Source organism: Salmo salar, chromosome ssa24 (genome assembly GCF_905237065.1).
Source record: "Salmo salar chromosome ssa24, Ssal_v3.1, whole genome shotgun sequence".
In the NCBI taxonomy this organism is placed as follows: Eukaryota; Metazoa; Chordata; class Actinopteri; order Salmoniformes; family Salmonidae; genus Salmo; species Salmo salar.
The window spans coordinates 30,190,585-30,206,491 of record NC_059465.1 but is presented as its reverse complement, the minus strand read 5'-3'; the positions used below and the strand labels follow the sequence as shown (position 1 = coordinate 30,206,491).

The 15,907-nt window shown below is 45.1% G+C and overlaps 1 protein-coding gene across 2 annotated transcripts in view; it reads left to right on the top strand.

Moving 5' to 3' along the window:
* LOC106585667 (protein FAM222A) overlaps nucleotides 1–13,989 on the top strand; it is a 62,150-nt gene extending 48,161 nt beyond the window's left edge. For both annotated transcript variants that reach the window (XM_014172121.2, XM_014172117.2), the window contains one exon: nucleotides 10,451–13,989. In XM_014172121.2, the coding sequence (XP_014027596.2) occupies nucleotides 10,468–11,949 (1,482 nt within the window). In that variant the 5' untranslated portion in view covers nucleotides 10,451–10,467 and the 3' untranslated portion in view covers nucleotides 11,950–13,989. The remainder of the gene's footprint in view (nucleotides 1–10,450) is intronic.
* Nucleotides 13,990–15,907: the final 1,918 nt, after the last annotated feature.

Sequence of the window (15,907 nt, the reverse complement as noted above, 5' to 3'; positions counted from 1 at the left end):
CTAAAGCCACGACATCATTTTCTGGAATTTTCCAAGCTGTTTAAAGGCACAGTCAACTTCTATACATAGACTTCTTACCCACTGGAATTGTGAAATAATCTGTCTGTAAACAATTGTTGGAAAAATGACTTGTCATGCACAAAGTAGATGTCCTAACCAACTTGCAAAAACGATAGTTTGTAAACAAGACATTTGTGGAGTGGTTGAAAAACGAGTTTTAATGACTCCAACCTAAGTGTATTTAAACTTCCGACTTCAAGTGTGTGTGTGTGTGTGTGTGTGTGTATTCAGTCAGTCAGTGGGGAAAAGTATTTTACCCCCTGCTGATTTTGTACGTTTGCCCACTGACAAAGAAATGATCAGTCTATAATTTTAATGGTAGGTTTATTTGAACAGTGAGAGACAGAATAACAACAACAAAAAAATCCAGAAAAACGCATGTCAAAAATGTTATAAGGGAAATAAGTATTTGACCCCCTCTCAATCAGAAAGATTTCTGGCTCCCAGGTGTCTTTTATACAGGTAACGAGCTGAGATTAGGAGCACACTCTTAAAAGGAGTGTTCCTAATCTCAGTTTGTTACCTGTATAAAAGACACCTGTCCACAGAAGCAATCAATCAATCAGATTCCAAACTCTCCACCATGGCCTTGACCAAAGAGCTCTCCAAGGATGTCAGGGACAAGATTTTAGACCTACACAAGGCTGGAATGTGCTACAAGAGCATTGCCAAGCAGCTTGGTGAGAAGGTGACAACAGTTGGTGCGATTATTCGCAAATGGAAAAAACACAAAAGAACTGTCAATCTCCTTCGGCCTGGGGCTCCATGCAAGATCTCACCTCGTGGAGTTGCAATGATCATGAGAACGGTGAGGAATCAGCCCAGAACTACACGGGAGGATCTTGTCAATGATTTCAAGGCAGCTGGGACCATAGTCACCAAGAAAACAATTGGTAACACACTACGCAGTGAAGGACTGAAATCCTGCAGCGCCAGCAAGGTCCCCCTGCTCAAGAAAGCACATATACATGCCTGTCTGAAGGTTGCCAATGAACATCTGAATGATTCAGAGGACAACTGGGTGAAAGTGTTGTGGTCAGATGAGACCAAAATGTAGCTCTTTGGCATCAACTCAACTCACCGTGTTTGGAGGAGGAGGAATGCTGCCTATGACCCCAAGAACACCATCCCCACCGTCAAACATGGAGGTGGAAACATTATGCTTTGGGGGGGGTTCTGCAACAACAAAAAACCTTGAATGAGTAGGTGTGTTCAAACTTTTGACTGATACTGTATATATAAAATAATACATATATTTAAATACACATTTAAAAAAAGTAGGTATCTATATGGGGGATTGGAAATGATGCAGACTATTATATTAATAAAGCCACAATCTATCTGCAATAAATCTGATCTACCCTCTAAAATATATATAATAATATACTGAACAAAAATATAAATGCAACATGCAACAATTTCAACAATTTTACTGAGTTACAGTTCATAACAAAAAAAATCATTAAGTCCTAATCTATGGATTTCACATGACTGGGCAGGGGCACAGCCATGGGTTGGCTTGTGAGGTTAGGCCCACCCACTTGGGAACCAGGCCCAGCAAATCAGAATTATTTTTTTTTCCCACCAAAGGGCTTTATTACAGACAGAAATACTCCTCAGTTTCATCAGCTGTCTGGGCTGCTGGTTTCAGACGATCCCGTAGGTGAAGAAGCCAGATGTGGAGGTCCTGGGCTGGCGTGGTTACACATGGTCTGCGGTTGTGATGCCAGTTGGAAGTACTGCCAAATTCTCAAAAATGATGTTGGAGGCAGCTTATGGTAGAGAAATGGACATTCAATTCTGGCAACAGCTCTGGTGGACATTCCTGCAGTCAGGATGTCAATTGCATGCTCACTTTAAAACTTGAGACATCTTTCGCTTTGTGGTGTTTGTCAAAAATGCATATTTAAGAGTGGCCTTATATTGTCCCCAGCACAAGGTGCACCTGTGTAATGATCATGCTCTTTAATCAGCTTCTTGATATGCCACACCTGTCAGGTAAATGGATTATCTTGGCAAATGAGAAATGCTCACTAACAGAGATGTAAACAAATGTGTATTCAGAGAAATAAGCTTTTGTGCATATGGAACATTTTATTTCAGCTAATGAAACATGGGACCAACACTTTACATGTTTCTTTTATATTTTTGTTCAGTGTAACAATCAACCTTGTGATTGATTAACTGAGATGAGTGTACCTGGGATGTTTTCTTCCTGATGCTGAGCAAAGCAAGCAGCGGGACTCTCATTTCCCCCCACATGCACTTGAATTTGTTTCCCTGGCTGAGGGCATATTCAACATGTCCCCCACCCCCTACCCTGTTGATCGCTGGCTCACGCAAGCTCTTCCATTCCGTTTTCTCTCTCTCCATCTCTCTCTCCTCCGGAAGCTCCGGCAGGGGAGCCAGACATTTGATTGACTGGCGGCCGAGTCGGCAGGACAGCTCTTATTATAGTTTTTACCTCTGGCCGGGGGTGGGGGGGGTTTGGGGGGGTCTGGCCTACAGCCCCTGCTTTGTGTGCCCAATAGTCAATTAGAGGTGGCGCACCGCCGGAGACGACAGGGCTGCAGGGTTAATTGCAGAGGACCTAACAGCTGGCTCTATCAGGGCCCATTGTGCATTGCAGCAGTTGTCACGGCAATCGAGGACCGGCCTGTAATCGTTGACTAATCAGCCATGTGCCAGATGACACCTCCATTAGCACAAGGCAGGTATTGTTTAGCGTGCCGCCTCTGGCTCCTCCCTCCACCCCCTGGCCTGCGCTTCCTTTCACAGCCCCGCTTTTGTCTGGCGTTGGTAACGGGGGGGGAAATGTCATAGACCCTGATTCTATCTAGCCGAGCACCCAACAATAGGCATGGGTCAAGGGTGTCCCCTCGCAACAATGCTTTTTCAAATCTGTCAATTCCCAAATGGCAATACATTTAAACAAGTAAAACTTTTTCCAAAGTAAGTGATTCGGGCATGAGGGATTGGAAGGCCATTCTAGCCATTAATTATTAACTTGAATAGCTCCATAACAATGAGGTGAAAAGGGCAAAGCGTTGCTTGCTTGCTCCGTGGAGGGAGGGAGGACAGATTGAATATGCAGCAGCATGGTGGAAATGGAAAAAAGTAGATTAGGATGGCTTGGCCTAAAAGCATTGTGGTTTATAGGGTGACAGGGCTGGGGCTGCAGCGGCTAATGTCCTCTGTGGCCCTCAATGGTGCTGACAGCTCATGCACATTTAACAGCAGCGACTCGTCTCTGGAGAACAGGTTAACGCCGGTGAACCTGGTGGATGTTGCACTGTGGCTGACCCTGTATTTTTTTCATCTTTCTCTCCCTCTCCCCCTTCCTACCTACAAATCAGCTCCTGTTGTATTTACCCTAACCCTCTCGTCCTCACAACCTCTTTTGACTTGGTTAAAGCTAATGCATGTTATGTGTTCATCGTTCTGTGAAGCCATAATTGCAAACAGCCCAACCACCTAGTATTTTCCCCTCCTTTTTTAAACAAGGACATTTCCTTTGGCTTTGTTGGTGTAGGATAAAAGAGGGGATAGAGGAACATGTAAAGTAAGCACCACATTGATACTGGCTTGTGGCTGAGAGTGAGAAAATACCAGATGCTCTCATTTGATGTGTGACTCGTTGGCTTCTCATAATAACTAGAAATATCCCAAACCTGCTCGTGATTTTAGAACGTTTGGAGCTCTAATAAATGGAAGCAAGGAAGGAGAGGATTTCATCCAGTTCTTTCCGGCTTATTCCTGTGAATATTCAATTAAGCCACTAATTAGAATGCCAAGCAGTTTTATGCTGCTCTGAATTTGATACTGCACTCTCTCTGACTCCGCGTCTCTCTCCTTTCCTCCTATCTTTCTTCTCTCCCTCCATCCATCCCTCCCTCCCTTCTTTGCCTCCAACTCACCTAACTCCACGCTCTCCTGCTCACTTCGTCTGCCACTGCTTCTTGTGATCAACACAATTTGACCCCTCACTTAGAAGTGCACCGAATTTAAGGGATTTTTTTTACAGTTTAAGCCCGTTCCCAGTTCTCTTTATTCCTGTATCGTACCCAGTGGATCCCACCCCACCCCACCCCATCCTTCCCTCCTCCTCCCACCTTGCCTCCTACATCCTTCCCTCCTCCACCCCCACACACAGAAAATGAGTTAATCAGAATTCAGAGTACCGCTGTCTAATTAAAGGAGTGTTCAGGATTGGGCAACACACACACACACACACACACACACACACACACACACAGCACCCCCAAATACGGCACAGGGCACCCCAAGGACGATGCCCTTGGTGAGCTCATGTCACCAAAACCGATGGAAGAACAGTTACAGCCACTTTGTCTCTGCTTTGTGTTATTAAAGGCCCTGTTGAGAAAGGCCCTCTGCTGTTCAGTCCTGTTCTCTTCAATTCCATCTCACCATGCTGTAGTTTATCCCTAGCTCTGCCAACTCTGTGTCTCTCTCTGTGTGTGTGTGTGTGTGTGTGTTTACATTAGTGGTACACAGACACTAGTGGTGTGCTGGTCAGATTTTTTTTTTGCCGCCTGATTTTAGATATTGCTTATAATTTCCAACATTTTGGTAGGCTTTTTGTTAACTTGTCTAATTAGATACATGCAGCTTTCCTTCTGTCATTATATGTTGCCCTAGAAGACTAAATAAACCTTTGCTCACCAGAATAATGTTATAAATCGATAGAATGCTTCAATCTAGTTGACTTCAGTAAAGTTTTCTGTCATCGTTTAGGGACCGGGGAGTAAATGCAAAAACAAACATTGGTACCTGAATGGCCTTACTGAAGAGCTCAGTGACTTTTAACGTGGTACTGTCATAGGATGCCACCTTTCCATCAAAGTTCGTCAAATTACTAGACCTGCCCCGATCAACTGTAAGAGCTCTTATTGTGAAGGGAAAACGTCTAGGAGCAACAACGGCTCAGCCCCGAAGTGGTAGGCAAAACAAGCTCATGAAACGGGACCACCGAGTGCTGAAGCGCGTAGCACGTTACAATCGGTCCTTAGTTTCAACACTCACTACCGAGTTCCAAACTGCCTCTAGAAGCAACATCCGCACAAGAACTGTTCGTCGGGAGCTTCATGATATAGGTTTCCATGGCCGAGCAACCGCACACAAGCCTAAGATCACCATGCGCAATGCCAAGCGGTGGCTGGAGTGGTGTAAAGCTCGCCTCCATTGGACTCTGGATACGTGTTCTCTGGAGTGATGACTCATGCTCCCCATCTGGCAGTCCGACGGACAAATCTGGGTTTGGCGGATGCCAGGAGAATGCTACCATAGTGCCAACTGTAAAGTTTGGTGGAGGAGGAATAATGGTCTGGGGCTGTTTTTCATTGTTCGGGCTAGGCCCCTTAATTCCAGTGAAGGGAAGTCTTAATGCTACAACATACAATGACATTCTAGACAGTTCTGTGCTCCCAAATTTGTGGCAACAGTTCGGGGAAGGCCCGTTCCTGTTTCACCATGACAATGCCCCCGTGCACAAAGTGAGATCCATACAGAAATGGTTTGTCGATCTGTGTGGAAGAACTTGACTAGCCTGCACAGAGCCCTGACCTCAACCCCATCGAACACCTTTGGGATGAATTGGAACGCCGACTGCGAGCCAGGTCTAATCGCCCAACATCAGTGCCCGACCTCACTAATGCTCTTGTGGCTGAATGAAAGCAATTCCCTGCAGCAATGTTCCAACATCTAGTGGAAAGTCTTCCCAGAAGAGTGGAGGCTGTTATAGCAGCAAAGGGGGGACCAACTCCATATTAATGCCCATGATTTTGGAATGAGATGTTCGACCAGGTGTCATGTAGTGGTACCTAACTGCGCATTTGCATTCTCTGATGATGCTGAAAGAAAGAAATCATGTTTCTTCACAAAAAATGTAGCCTGCATTTGGTGAATAATTTTACTGCAAGGCTATGTGAGAGGTTATAGACCGAAAGTCAGTTTTCAGATTCCAGTTTCCATTTAACCCATCTGCACAGTAGGCTACAGTTCACTGACGTGCCATAGGCCTATTTAAAGTCCCCGTCTTGTGACTGTCGAATTTGTATAGCGCCTCACAACCATCACACATAACATAGCAGTGCCTATCATCCTATTTTACCACTTCACCAAATCTTTACTTTCCTTTACTTTTCTGGCCTTATATTTTCCACTCTCCATTTCGCTGCTTTTCTGTTAAACTCTGACATTGTCCTTTTTGACTCATGGATCGACAAACTTTTTCTGCCTGTTCCCAAAAGCATTTGATAATTGGGGTGTAGGCTATTTGGCTAGCGTACAGTTATAGGCCCTAAAGATTAGGCTTATGCACTAATGCCAGATAGCCTAAAATAATGAAGGAAAAACCTCAGTGTAGCCTATAGATATACAGTGAGTGTACGTAACATTAGGAATACCTTCCTAATATTGAGTTGCACCCTCTTTTGCCCTCAGAACAGCCTCAGTTTGTCGGGCATGGACTCTACAAGGTGTCGAAAGGGTTCCACAGGGATGCTGCCCCATGTTCACTCCAATGCTTCCCACAGTCGTGCCAAGTTTGCTGGATGTCCTTTGGGTTGGTTGACCATTCTTGAAACACATGGGAAACAATCCATGTCACAATTGTCTGAAGGCTTAAATCCTTCTTTAATAACATGTCTCCTCCGCTTCCTCGCCTTCATCTACACTGATTTGAAGTTAATTTAGCAAGTAGCATCATTAAGGGATTATCACTTTCACCTGGTCAGTCTATGCCATGGAAAGAGCAGGTGGTCTTGTGTAAATAGAATTTCTGGATTTTAAGGTATTGTTTTCTCTTTATTCAACCTGCCCGTCACCCACCTGCCCTTCATCCACATAATATTTAATGACCCTAAACCCGCCCGCCCTGTGGATATAACCATGGGGACTGCGGGCAACCCGTGCATCAATCAATCAAATAAATGTATTTTTAAAGCCCTTTTTACATCAGCAGATACACTACCATATACACACACATTGCCTCTCTTACTTGGGTGCTTGGCACTAATGAGCGATGGCATTTAGAGATGTGCCCGCTCTGACACATGGGCATTGTGTGCCAGGCGCTGGGTGGTTAAGGGCGAAGGTCAGCCCGTTAATTGCCTCCCTGCCATCTCCTCACCCTGGCGTGGGAGCACAGCCCAGCTCTCACCACCACTAGCTGCACCCGGCAATGCCACTTTTCTCTTCACTTCAGGTAGTTTAATCTTGTGGTATCGGGGTTGGATAGTCATTGAAGTGATGGTTTGGAGAGTGGTAGTCGTAGCATTTTGCTATAAACTGGAAAGACCAACACGGCTTTTTCTTCTGTTCTGTGACGCTGTTTCAGATGTACACGTGAGAGTGCCGGTCGTCGCCTCATGCCTCATTCTAAAGAAGAGAAAAAGTGTGTTCTTCCATCCCCAGGGGAAGTAATTAATCCGTACAGGGCTGTCAGGTGTTGAAATGAAGCGAGTGTGAAGCATTTAGCCCAGGAGGCATTGCAGGCTCTCGCCCGCCCAGGCACCTGTTGTCGTCCCTGCCCTACATTTCAGCAGAGAGCAGGATGCTCCAGTGATGGCAAGTGAAACACACAATCACAGCTGGAGCGTGTGTGTGTGTGTGTGTGTGTGTGTGTGTGTGTGTGTGTGTGTGTGAAACCCCTAGCCCTGTGGGGAGGCAGTAGGGGGAGGATGCAGTGGGTGGGTGCCTCAGAGGGTGATTATCAGCCAGTACCATCTGTACTCTGCTGCTCAGCACTGTGATCTACTGCATCCAGAGCCAATAAGTCCCGCAAAGCTGCAGATCTGGCCCGAACACCGCCAGGCGCTGTCCTTTGTCCTTCTCCATGGCCTTAGTTTACTTATCCTGACATACTGCTCCTCCTGGGAGAAGACCGATGAAGAGACCCTGGCCATGCACATCAAACGCCGCATCAAAGTGTGTTTGTGGGCATATGTGCATGTGTGCGTACAAGCGTGTTTGTGCACAAATGAGAGGGGGAGAGAGAAACAGAGAAATCGGGAGAATGACGCAGAGAATTGTGTGTGTCACAAACTCTGCAACAAAGAAATGATTGTAGGCAATTAGAATCAGAAAGAGCACAGACACTAATTTACCACCTCCATTCTTCTACTCCACCTCCTCATTCTTCTACTCCACCTCCTCATTCTTCTATTCCACCTCCTGCTCCTTCTACTGCTCCTTCTATTCCTCATCTTTCTACTCCTTCTCCTCATCCTTCTTCTCCTCTGCCTTTGTGGGGCTGAGATAGGCCTGTTGACAAACAACGGGTGAGCCGGGGAGAGATGGAGGGAGTAGTGGGGCGTTTCTCTGCGGCCAGCCTGGTCTCATAGACTGAGTCTAGGTTTCTGCAGGAGGGAAAAAGACGGCGCAGCAGTCAGGTCTGGAAAATCTGGACTCGGTCACCAGAAAGGAATGGGAATTAGCCACCTTTTTGAAAGAATTTCCTGGCTGTTTCTGGCAGGTTCTTTTTTTTGTATTTTTTTCTCATGTGGCAGTAATTAGGAGAAATGATGGGGGTGCGAGGGGCGGCACAGGTGCCAAAGCTGAGTATCTCTCCTCATTTAAACCATGTGATGATCAAAGATGTTTTTTTATCCTGTGTCGTAAAGAAGATCAGAAAAAAACTGCCACCGTACATTAGCATGTTTTTTTCTCTTTAGAGCAAATGAAATAAGTGCCTGTGGGAACATCAAAGCATGGTGACACCACTGCTGTCACCAGGGAAGGTTGGGTTGGGAGAGTTGTGTCCCAGTCAGGCAGCCCCAGTCCTGCTACCCACTGATCTGGATGCCTATGGTCCTTTACGTACAAGTCCAGATTCGGACATGTACAGTGTCCTTGTAATATGTACGGTGTCTGTATTAACACATTCATACATATGTACAGTGTCCTTATCAGGAAACTCATACATCTTTGGTGTTAGTCATACACCTGCAACTCAATATTAGGAAGGTGTTCTTAATGTTTTGTACACTGTGTATGACAGTTCCATTACATTGTGATCAGTTCATTTACAGCCATAAACATAGGATTGTGTTTTTTTTTAATCCATTGTCTCTTGTCTTATTTAGGATCAATTGTGATCCTGGAGTCTGATATATTTGTCATTGACTATTGAAAAGGTTGTGATATATATAGGCCAAAAATATATAAATATATTTATCTTGAACCATCAATATGTTTTACTTCGACATACAGCATTTAATAGGCTCCTCATGTAGTCAGAGCAAAGGGACTGCGCTTAAAAAGGATCTTCCATTTGGCATTGAAAATTCACAGACACGAATACTATGCCCTGCTTTTTAACTCCCAATTTATTTCCTTTATGATATGGATCTTGTAGATTGAATAATTTTCACAGTTGAAGGCCCATTGGATAGTAGAAATTAACTCCATGGTATCAGTAATGGGAGCGGAGAAATTAGAGTTGTGACTGCTTAGCTGTGGAGTCTCTTTAACATGACTTTGTGATAGGAAATGAAATTGAGTAAGTCTCGCTCACACATCCCCTACCCTCGAAACTCCTCAGGTTGCCATAACATTCGTTGACTGTTTTTTTTGGCTTCTCATTTTGGTGCTTTTTTTTGTTAGCTTTTGCATAAAAATGACATTTTTGAAGGTTACGAGTCATTGGTGGCAGTTGATTTATCGTTGGTCAATTTAGTTATTTTCCCTGACGCCACTTTTTGTCGGACGTAGTTAATTAGCCATGAAATTGTCTGAATAATGTCGTTTGTATCCAATATCGCCATGGTACCCCACCCCCCAACACTGACACATTTACATTTTTTGTATGGACATTTTGCTGCCTGCCACCTCCTACTCACGTCGGTTAAACTCTTCCTAACTGAGTAAAGGCCAATCAAAGTATTTTGTGTGAGCGGACTCCAACATTGTGGAATTTAATTTGGGGGTTGGAATGGCTGCAGGTACTTCAGGTAGCATAGCCCCACTACAACCAGCAGTTTCAGTTGTGCTTGACACATGAGCTTGGTTATGAGAGTGTAGTTCTGGTACCTGGCAGAATATCTAGCTAGTGTTACACCCATAGAGAGGTGGACGTATATGACTATATTAATGTGTTTGAATTCAATCTCTGGTTACTCCCCTATACTACAACTTAGATCTAAACGTTACAATTCAGAGATTCCCAGCAGTAGTTTATCAGCAGTCGTCTCTGTTCTCCCTAGTTATTCAACATGGTCTCATTAAAATATATAAAAAATGGTGAACCGTTGTAGTTATACCTGTGGTGATGTATTAGTTTGATGTTCCCTGTGGTGACGTATTATCTTGTCACATGTTGGTTAGCTCTGTCCCTTGTTCTCACTCCAGTGTCTCTCTCTTCATCTTGCAGGTGAGCTGGTGGTTCCCATGCATTCTCCCCGCTACCCCAGTGTGGCTGAGCTGGATGCCTACGCGCAGAAGATGCAGAGCAGCCCGCTGTCCATCAAGATCTTCCCCACCAACATCAGGGTCCCCCAGCACAAGCACCTTAACCGGACTGTGAATGGCTTTGACACCACAGGTAGCCAGCGCTACAGCCCCTACCCACACCTCCACACCGGCGGTTACACAGGCCTCCTGGCCATTGTCAATGCCTCCTCATCCTCCCCCTTCGGCCCCACTAAGGGCATCATCAAGAACTCGGAAGGCAGACGGACTAAGCTCTCCCCAGCCCAAATAGCTGTGGCCCCGTACCCGCCCCCTAGCAGTAGCACTTTAGCCAATGGCCACGGCCAGATGGTGTACCACACGGGGTCCTCGAAGCCCCCTGAAGCCCCTGCCCTCTCCCGCTCGGTGCCCCCTAACGTCACTGTGGCCGGCTCTATGATCCCCGTGACAGGGGGGCGAGGCCTGGCCCAGCCCCTCTCCCAGTCCAATCTTCCCTCCATCCAGAGCATCATCTATCAGATAAACCAGCACTGCCAGGCCCAGGCTCTGCAGCAGGTGTGCCAGGGGGCCACCTCCTCCACCGCACCTTCCACCAACCCCAGCCCCTCCAAGCAGGGTGCGGGGGGTGTCATGGGCATTTCCTCTGGCTCCTCAGGGGGCGGCTATGTGGGCAGCATTGTGCCCCAGCCTAACCTGGTGTACACAGGAGCGGGGCTGCCGCTGGCAGCCCACAGTGGCGAGGCCATGAAGGCCGGGGTGTACTCCGACAGTATGGACTACATCCTGTGGCAGAAACAGCAGCAACAACAGCAACAACAACAGGCTGTGCTTCGCATGTACAGTGGGGGCAGCGGGGGGGGAGGGGCCATCAGTAAGTCCCCTGAAAGCTGTGGTGCCCCGGGGGGAGGGGGGATTATGGCTAAGGCCCAGGTGTTGTCGTCATCCTCCTCCTCCTCCTCCTCCAGACCCTACCACCTGACAGGGGGCGTTGGCAGCGGGGGGTGCCTGGACAAGGTCAGCTCCTCCCCTCTGAACTGCATGGGGATGCATGGCAACTTCTCTGTGGGCCAGTACTTTGCCCCGCCCTGGAACAGCGTGCTGGTCACCCCTGACAGTGACTGTTACAACCCCCACCAGGAGCTCCTGAGGACCACCACAGGAGGACCAGCTACGGGGGGCCACAGGGAGATGGGCTACCACCACCACCCCCACCACCATCACCACTACCCCGCCATGGACAGCGGGAGTGGGGGAGGCCTGTGCTGCAGCCTGCCCAGTAAGAGCCAGCTGTGCAACACATCGGTGCTGAGCAGCAGCCTGCAGTCTCTGGAGTACCTGGTCAACGACATCCACCCGCCCTGCATTAAAGAGCAGATGCTGGGTAAAGGCTACGAGACTGTGTCGGTGCCAAGGCTGTTGGACCACCAGCATGCCCACATCCGCCTCCCAGTTTACAGATAGAGCGGGAGATGAGCGTGCGAGTGCCAGAGCTCAAGAATGAATGAATGAATGATGCGAAATCTGGATTAAAGGTGAAGGACAGAGAAGATCTTGATTTCCTGGGGATGTACAAGTCTGTTGAGACTGGCACTGCTTGAAGCAGCTCGGGGGCTCCAGGGTGGGAAGCGATGGCGTTAGACTGGATCCTGTGTTGGATGACAGGTGGGGGGGTTTCTCCCTCTCAGCCCAGAGTGGTTATTTATCAGTGGGGGAGAAAAGGGATTTCGGTGGTTTTGGTTTTTAGAAGATTCTCCAGATGTTCCGTGGTTTAGTTTGCCAACCGGAATTTGGGGCATTTTTTTTTTTTTGTCTTGTTTTGTTGTTGAGTTGACTAAACTTTTTCCTGAGAATCATAGCTTGATATGAAGTGCAAACAGCCACCTCTGTTCCCCCATCCAAATAGAAAGCCAATGTGGTGCTGTAGTCACATAGAAGGACCCAAAGGGCTAAGGTGTAGGGCTGCTTTCTAAACTCCAAAAGAACACACACACACACACACACACACACACACACACACACACACACACACACACACACACACACACACACTAACAAAACACAATATACTAACAAGAAAAATAAAAACATGGAATCAATACTTTGGTATGATGTGCAAGAATCACAATATTGAATGAAAAATATATTACAATATTAGTAATTATTGTTATAATTGATACTATAAATTGCACTGCTTGGAGTTTAAAAACATTGTTAAGTTTGGAGTTTGGATTTGGGTAGTTTGGATATGATATGTTGAAGAAACTTGAAACTACTTTTGTTGTTTTCTATATTTGTGGGTGTATTATATGCATTGGCTGCTATGGGGAAAAGTGTCTCAATGCTTTTTATTGTTTCATTTGGGGTTTATTTTGTTATTCCTCCTCAAACTGACGTGCAGTTTCTGATGTTCTGGTGTAAGGCATAGTGGCTGGCCAGAGTGCTCTCTTCTCTAACCAACACTGGAATCTACAGTATATCTTCAAAACAAGAACATTTGCAAAAAGAAAGATGAGAAAAATGTCACTATTGAAGATTGTTATGATTGAGAGGTTGTCCACTATGACCTCTTGTGTATGTTAGTTTATTTTTGTCCTCTAGACCCACCCCCCAACAAAGAAACCCCCAGTTTAGGAATCTGAAAAGGAGGCTGAATCAGCTTTTTCCTATGAGAGGGCTTTTTACTTAATTCCACTATAATGCTATTCCTCTCTTGCCTAACTTTTATAAGTAAGTATGGTAGAAGTGGGATATCCCTTTCACTTTTGGGCCCTATCATATAGAATGAGTGTGAGCCGGGACCAAAGGGGAGTCTGTCCAGGGTACACCGATGTGCCCCATACCCCGAAAAACAAGAACAAAGTGAAACAATCATGCCCTGTCCTCTCAGGTGATGTGAGATGAGACAAGGTTCACTGCTTTTTCCTAGTACGTTTCAGCCCATGGTAGTACGTTTCAGCCCATGGTAGTACGTTTCAGCCCATGGTAGTACGTTTCAGCCCATGGTAGTACGTTTCAGCCCATGGTAGTACGTTTCAGCCCATGGTTGAGATGAGTTGAGCCCGGGTCATTCATTGACTTTAGGATTCAGAACATTTAAATATTTATTATGTCTATGAGTTTCCCTTGAATGTGCTGCACTTAAATTACTGAGATGTCTAATGCCTTTTGGAACTCGCGTGAACCCGAGAAAAAAGACATTGGATCAGTGCAGCAGTGAAGCAGTCCTTTGGTCCTAAATTAGCATTTCCTTTGTCAGTCAAATTTCACTGGTAAATTGAATTTATTAACTGGAGAGAGAGCTGGGCTTTGTCACGGGGAAATGCTGGCAACAGTGGAGATTTATAAAGTGCAATTATTATGACTGTATTAACGTTTCTCTGAGCTTACACCAAAAAATGTAAACTACAGTTGTGAATACATTCCCAATGTTCCCCGATCCCCATCCTTTTCTGTTTTCAGGTGTAAAATAAATCTCTTTTGAGAATATATTCAGAAGCCAAATCTTGGCTGTGAGAATTGTCATTATTTTTCTGTTGTCCTAAAAAAAAAAAATGAGAAAAGGACCTCATGTCAAATATCCATGATTCTGGAGATGATCGTGTCATGGTGTGGCTATATCTAAGGTTTGTGTGTGTTAAAAAGGCTTCATAAATGCTTTTGACGTCATTACAGAACCCAAACTAACCTTTACATAAGGAATTGCTCTTTTTAAATGTGCCACGTGTTTAAATGGTCGAGTATGAGTTGCATCCATTGTTCACATACACTGAAAAAGAACAATTATCGACCTACAGTCTTTGTATCTCCGAATTTGAAGATATTCCAACACTGTATCCCTAGATTTACTAGAGCCACAAAAAGGAGACAACTAATGGCACCTCAATGCATCAGCAAACGTTATTTACGTTTTCCCCTCAACCCGCTTTTTAATCACAATCATGAGTCTTGATGAATATGCTAATAATGTTTGTGGAAGTCCTTGGAAGGCTGACAAAGCAAAGCTCTTAGACCAAAGAGTACCTGGACTTGCACTAGTAATTTAAGTAAGCCTCCTTAAAGGCCCAATGCAGCAGTTTTTATCTCAATATCAAATCATTTCTGGGTAACAATTTAATTACCTTACTGTGATTGATTGTTTTCAATTAAAATGGTCAAAAAGAATCAAACATTTCTCAAGCAGGACTTTTGTTAGAACTGAAAATTTGCTGTTATTGGCAGAGTAGTTTAGAACGCTCTCTTATTGGTGTATTAACTAATTTACCACATGGTGATGTCCCCATGGATGGCCAAAACTCCATCCCACCAAAACAGGCTGAAATTTCAGGCATTCTTTTCAAACAGCTCTTACACTAAAAGGGCATTTATAATTTTAACAATTTCACAGTATTATTCCAACCTCATAGTTTGGAAATGTATATAAAACACAGGCAAATCATGTTTTTGACTGCACTGGGCCTTTAACATTCCACAGTAAAATATTTTCATGTTGTTTCAACAGCTTAGCACCTCCGCCACAGTTCTGTTTCTGGCATTGTTTTATTCAGTCTTGTCGAAGTATTTTGACAGATTTACAGAAGATGCATCAGATCCCAAATCCCCTTCCCTTTGGCTTCTGCACCCATGCATTAAACCATGTCACATGATGTTGGAGGAAGGCTAGTGAGACTTCAGGCAGTGTGTGGAGCAGTTGGTGTCAGCGTTTTCCCACAAGGAAACGTTAGTGGTGATGGGCCTCCCATCTAATGAGAGTATTGGATAACGCCTGGGTGACGAACTATATCGTGTTTTTCAGAGAGCAAGGGGATTTTCTTGGACAGAAGAATCGATAAAACCCTTTAACAATATTGTATTATATCCCTTATCCAATCAAGTATTTCTTCTCATATTTTAATTTTTTTAGAAAATTACAAAATACCATCAAATCTACATTTTTTTCCTTATTAGAAAATTGAAAGGATATTTTCGAAATAAACATCTGAACTGTGAGCTCACACCCTCTGACCTTCGACTTCACTGTGGCAGACACTCAAGCTGACCACATGAGCCCCTGGGGACTTGGCATGTTGACGGATTGTCTTCTTTTGGTCGTATCTGTTAGATCGTTGTCACCACAAAAGGAACGTCTCAGAGCACCCTTCCAGACGGGTATCTCTTTGTGCTGGGCATGTCATCTTCTGTCTGTCCCTTTTGGGAGGTTATTGTTGTGCGTTGAAATGCAGATTGTCAACGTGCTTTTGAAACAGTGGACGTGCAGGACTTTACTCCTCAGCTCTCTTCCTCTCTCCTGACTCCACACAGACTTAAATAGAGGCATATATTATATTATAGACAAATTTAAAGCTCTGCACTCCACAATGGGCACTATCCTCTCAAACTCTAGTCCTGTAGACGGTTGATTTATTATGTAATGTCCATTTGC